The 6,000-nt window shown below is 56.2% G+C and overlaps 1 protein-coding gene across 1 annotated transcript in view; it reads left to right on the top strand.

The window, feature by feature from the left end:
• The first annotated feature begins 1,853 nt into the window (after positions 1-1,853).
• The window catches only part of LOC111149450 (microtubule affinity regulating kinase 2), a 57,836-nt gene continuing 53,689 nt past the window's right edge, over positions 1,854-6,000 (top strand). The window contains 1 exon segment of the mRNA XM_022506538.1: positions 1,854-2,313. Coding sequence (XP_022362246.1) covers positions 2,260-2,313 — 54 coding nt within the window. The 5' untranslated portion in view covers positions 1,854-2,259.

Raw genomic sequence — 6,000 nt, 5'->3', positions numbered from 1 at the left:
GTCTCCCTTTGGCCACCAGAGGGCAGATGATTCTCATGGATTTTCCAGATGAATTTGGGGTGGGGGGTATTGGACTATCCTCCCGCCTCACCTCTTCCTCTCTTTCCCTCGCACCTCCTTCTGTGCTCCTTCTTCCTCAATGACGGGGCGCCTGACTGGACCCAGAATGGTCCATGAGGAGGTGTGCTGGAGCACCGTAGGTGGCACCTGTTGCCTTAGAAAGTACTCCATATGCTGTTTGTTGCATCTGTCCAGCTGCCTATTTCTCTGCGTGACTTGGCCAAGGGCTCTGCTCAAGATGGGAGTTGAAAGTCAAGTGTCAGAGGTCCATCTAGCACCTTTCCCCATAATTCCTGGGGCCTCTCTCCCCCTGTACCTTTGGGGACTTGCTGCTTGAGCCTGGTCTTGGGCTCCTGTGGGGACTCTGGCTTCTGGCCACCTTAAGCTGCTGTTGAGCCCTGGGGTGGGGGTGGGGCAAGTTCCCACAGGTCCAGGGTACAATGGGTGGGGGGCAGCTCAGAGCTGGAGGAATGAAACCATCCTACTGCCTTGCCCTGGTGAGACAGACTAGGGGGAAGTGAAGAGTGAACTTCCTTTTGGAGGTGGGGGCTCTCAAAAGATAGGAGACCTCACTTTATTGATGAAACTGAAGTCCAGGAAAGGAAGGGAACTTCTCCATCCTGAGGAATCCTCATTTTCAACCAGTTTCTTTTTTTTGTGAGTTTTCTGGTCTTAGGAGGGATAAATGAAAAATGAATTAAGATGCGACTGTCTCCTCTGCCTTACCTTACAGGGGTATTTTAAAAGGTAACTGGCGTGACTCAGTATTACCATAGTGCAATGTCGTTTTGTGCTATTTTGAACAATTTTAAAAAAGAGGTAAGTGGAATTCAAAGACGTTATTTGGAATGTCAAACCTGGAACAAAGGCATGAATTCTCTTAATATAAGGACGTCAAGAAGCCTAAACTCAGAGATGTTATGTAATCTTTCCAAGATCACGTCGTATTTTTCATTCCACCAAGCTGGGGCTGGAATGCAGGGCTGGGGGAGACCCCCGCAGCCTCCCACAGCCGGGAGCCAAGGACCCTGAGCTGGTGCCCGCCCCGGACCTTAGGGGACACTGCGGACTAGATGTGGGGTGTATGGATAAAGAGAAGCCCAGATAGACGATGGCAGGTGAAGCCTGCTAGGTAGGTCATAACGCTGCACTTGACAAGTGACACACATGTTGATAGGCTGGATGATAAAGGAGACGGGTTTTATGAGGGACTGGCAGACTGATGAGCAGACACGCAGACAGGGAAGTTGCTTTACAACCAAAGGATGCCAATCGTTGGGATGCTAACAGCCTTATTTTCTATTTAGTCAAATGATAACGTGCGCAGGTGATCCGCGCTCCCGGTTGGAGGTTTGAAAAGGCCCGGAAACTGACGGAAAGAAACGAAGAGTCAGGCTCTGGGCACTACCCGAGGGAACTCGGGGTTCGCAGGGCCTCGGGTGTTGCCGGAAATGGCCGACGACTGCCGTGGGCTGAGGGGCGGGACGGGGGCGTGGCCGGCTCGCTGCACGCGGCGCCACTTCGGGTGTTTCCGGAAACCTCAGCGAGCCTGCCTGAAGTGGGCGGGGAAAGGCCTATGGGCGTGGCTGGAGTCTCCCGAGTGGCTTCGTGGGTTTCCGTAAACAGAGCCGAAGCCTCGGCTTCGGAATCGAGGCGGCGCGCGCGTCCCCGGGGGGTTACCTTCTTCGGGTGTTTCCGGAATTCACCCGTAGCCCGCGGCCGAGAGGAGGAGGCGCGCCCCCCTCCCGTTCCTCGCCGCTTCGGATGTTTCCGGCTGCTGCCGGCGGAAAGAGCCGAGGGCCGGCGGTGGTGGCGGCCATGTTGGGAGCAGCAGGTCCGGCGGCGGCTGCCTGTGTGCCGGGAGCGGAGCAGTGCCGCTGAGGGCAGGGGAGGAGCGAGGCAGGCGGCCGGCTGCGGCGGCAGAGAGTAGGCGGAGCGGCGCGGCCCGGCCGAAAGGCGGCACAGCCCAGCCGGGGGTCGGGGGGGTGCGGTCCGGAGCCGCTCGGAGCCGGCGCGGCCTAGCCCGAGCGGCGCATCCCCGGGCTGGCGTGAGCGGCTGCCCGGCCTCCCCGCACCCCCGGCCGGGGCCCATGCGGCGGGTGCCCCTGCTGTGAGAAGCCCCGCCCGGCCGGGCTCCGCGCCTTCCCTTCCCTCCCTTCCTCCAAGCTTCTCGGTTCCCTCCCCTGAGATACCGGCGCCATGTCCAGCGCCCGGACCCCCCTACCCACGCTGAACGAGAGGGACACGGAGCAGGTAAGGAGCCCCGAGGGCTCCCCGAATTCTCTGGCTGGGCCCCTGCACCTTGCAGAGCCTCCTCCCTCCTCTGCTCTCCTCGTGTCCCTGCTGCCACCCTGCAAGCCTCGGCTGCCCTGTCATCTGGCTCTCGGCCTCGCACATCCCCCTCTTGAGTCCTGTCCTGGGACCCACCTCGTCCTGACTCCAAGCTGCACACTTGCTCTTTTCTGCTGACCCCCCTCCCCTCCCCTCACCGCCCTCCTGCGCTCTTCCGTGTTACCTCCCTAGCTTTCCCTTCTCTTCCCTTTTTCTCTCAGGGGCCTTTCTGGTCTTCCTCCACCCACGCTTAAAGCCGCCACCCTCCCGCTCCTCGAAGAGCACCCCGCGATTTGCCCCAGATCGTCGTCCACCCCTTCCTCCATCTCTCTAGTCTTGCTTCTCCTCCTCCCGCACCGGTTCTCCCAGTCCCTGCTTATCACCCTCAGGGTCCCTGCCCCGGAGTGTTCTCGATCCCTGTCCTCTTCCAGTTCCCCAGCCTTCCCCCCCCTTCCTTCTCCAAATTGTGATCTCCCTCATGCTTGCACCCACCAGCTCCACCCTCATCACCTTTCCAAATGGTTCGCCTACTCTTTGCTCATCACTTTCCCTTCTTTTCTCCAGGAGCTCCCTGGTGCCTCGCGCTGGCATTTGTTGCTTCCGTGTTTCCCAGACTGCTGTCATGCGCATAGTTTTCCCACAGGTTGTCTTTGGGGTTCCAGTCCGGAGGGTTCCCTTCAGAGCCTGGATCCCTCGGGTTCTGTTCCCCCAGGTTTGCTTTAAGTCTCGGGGCTTCCTGTTTTCTCCCCCGAGCGCTTTACCGACCTGCTCCCTGGACGCTCCCTGCCGAAGGAGAACATTCTCCCAGCCCCACTCTGCCAGTACAACCTGTTGCTGAGTCCTTTCCCTGGCCACGCTCCGTCACCATCCTTGCCCTTCTGCCTTCTCACACTGCCACCAAACCATGATGCCTTCCTGTGTCTTCACTCCTGGTTCTGTCACTTCTCAGTTTCTTCCTCCTTGCTTGATGCCTTCCGGTTTCTCTACCCTCACCCGGTCTTCCCTGCTCTACCTTTTACCCAGCGTTGCCTTTCATCTCCGGATTAGTCTCTTGCCTTCTTCACATCATATTTCTTGGCCCCACACATGCCCCCATCCCGTCCCTTCTGATTGGCTTGTGTTTGTAACTCCCGGGGCAGGCACTCAGTATTCTAGTTTCTTGAGCTACGCTGCCCCCCCCCGCCCCCCGCCCGCCCCCGTCCTGGCAATCACTGCTATCATCTGTCACCCAAGCTTTAGCGTTTTCTGTGTCACCTCACCTGTGAGCTCAGAGGCATCCACTTTCCACTCCTCCCCTTTCTTTCGCCCCGTCCCTTGCTGACTGCTAACTGCTCTGGGGAGAGTCCCCTGCCTCCTTCTCACCCTTGTCGGTGGAGAACTTTACTAGGCCCTGAAAAACTTGACTTGAAAAAGGAGCTCTTCTCCCCTGGGGCTGCAGCTGCCTTTCTGCATCCTCTCCCTTACGACATCCTTTATGTTTTCCTCTTGTTGCGCTCTTTCTTCGTAGCTCGGTAGAGTGTTGTTCTATTCTCTTGCGTGTTCACATCCTTCCCTGGAAAATCTGCCCTCGTTGCGTTTTCCTGCGTTTTTCTCTTGTGTCCCCCTCCCTCGATCTGTCACCTGGGCAGTAAGGAACTCGGGAGGAGTTCTGGCCCGAGTTTTTCTTTGCACCGGTTGACCCTTTTGTTGCTGATGGACTCATTGCTTCTGGGGGGTGAAACGAGTTGAGAGGGAGGCCCGGTGGATTTCTGTTTCATCACTGGGTTTTGCAACTGGCTGTGCATGGGACTGAGGTCTTTGGAAACCGGAGTGTGGTCTGTGTCTCCCAGCCTCGCCCTCGTTTGCCAGCTGTTAGTCTCCTTGCTGGGAACCGCTTTTTCTAGGCCCTCCTGAGGTGGCCTGTTCCAGTCCTTTTCCTATCACCACCTTTGTCTTAGCAGGTAAACCCTGCTAAACCGGAGAACTTTCCCAGACTGTTGATTACGAGCTGGTAGGAGGAGGCCAAGTGACTGACTGACACCCTCAGGCATGTGGGGAGTGGCGGTGCCGTGCCTGCTTTCTGGCCGAGGCTGTGGGGGGGCATTGTGTTCAGCAAAGTAGAGTACAGACTGCCTCAATGTGGTTTCTTTGTGCTGTTTACTAAATGTAAATGTATTCTCGCCGTGGTCTTTTTCTTATGATGTGTGCATTGATTTCCTCTCTTCCCTACATGGCTCGCAGACTGCTCAGCGCGTAGTAGGAAGTCGGTGCACACCCATTGATTTTGTGAGAGCAGTAATCGGGGGAACCATTTGGGAATGCAAGCTGCTCTTTGATAACGGAGTCTGGAGCAGTGGCTGCATACTTTGTCATCCTGTTCCAAATTTACGAATTACTCATCCCGTTTGCACTTTATGGACTAAGGTCCCCCCAGCCGCTTCACCCGCTTCTCCTGGCGTTCTCAAGGTGGCCGATGATGCTGTCTACTTGACGTTAAGTCTCGTCCCAGTAAAAGCACAGTCATTGGAAAAGCTTGGATACACCTACCCCAGGCAGATGCCTGTATTTTTCAAAACAAGGAAAAAGACAAGTAGCAGTCCTCCTGGTCACGAGGCCAGGGATGCCAGAAGCATTGGCCTCCTTTAGAGTAGATGGTGCCACCAGGTAAAAAGCAAGAAAGCCTCTGGTCCTGTTGTGATTCTGGTCCCGGAAGTTCAGTCGTTGCAGTAAAGCCATAACGTAAAATAAAAAGCGAGGACTTTGGTTGGGCTGATTGCTTCCCCACAAAGATGCTCTCTCGCCGTATTTAGGTTTAAATTACTTACACTGGTTTCACCAGGAAGTAGGCAAACAAACTCTCCTGGTTGTCTTCAAGCTCCCACCCCTTTTTGCTCTTCCTCTCCCCCTTTCTTTATTAAAACATGGGGCTGATGAGTAGCTGTTTCCAGGAGCTCTTTGATCACATCTGAATTAAACACACATCACACACACACACACACACACACACAGAAAATGTGGAAGCATAAAAATAAACCTCGTGTTGCAGGGAGAGTGCCTCTTTGCTGTCGACTCTGCTTCTCGCAGGGAAAGTGGGAGATAAAAGAGAGTCAAGCCCTGTCATCGCAGAGATGGTTTTTTGACACCTGGTTGCAGATGTGCTTTCTCTCAGCCGTAAACTTCTTTCATTTGCAGAAGGAGGGTTTGTGACCTGGGGCTGGTAGTTTTGATTCTCCGTCTGCGAGCGGAGCCTTCCGTCCGCTTCTTTTCCAAATGGCTCTGCCGGCCCGGAGGCTTGGCGGCGGTGAAAGCAATCAGCAAGGTGACTGTCTCCCAGCCGGGGCGCCAGTAATGGGCCAGTGTGGAGGGGGTCCAGCTTCCAGAGTTCTCCTGCTGCTGGCCAGAGCTTCCGGTAGCTACACCTGGTAGAGGGCCGACTGGCTTCAGACCTGCCCCAGCCCTGGGCCTCAGGAACCAGGAGGGAGGCCTTCTGACAGAAAGCAGGAGCCTTTCACTACCAGCCCTGCTTCGGCCGCAGTGGGCAAGGGAGGGGGTCGCTGTCATTCTGCTGGGGAGCGAGCGGTGGTGTTTATTCTTTTGGGTGGTTCTAGGAAGAGGAGTGTGGAAGTCTGG

The sequence above is a fragment of the Enhydra lutris genome, unplaced genomic scaffold (assembly GCF_002288905.1).
Source record: "Enhydra lutris kenyoni isolate GAN:26980312 unplaced genomic scaffold, ASM228890v2 scaffoldscaffold22, whole genome shotgun sequence".
Taxonomy (NCBI): domain Eukaryota; kingdom Metazoa; phylum Chordata; class Mammalia; order Carnivora; family Mustelidae; genus Enhydra; species Enhydra lutris.
This window is presented reverse-complemented; position numbering and strand designations above follow the sequence as displayed.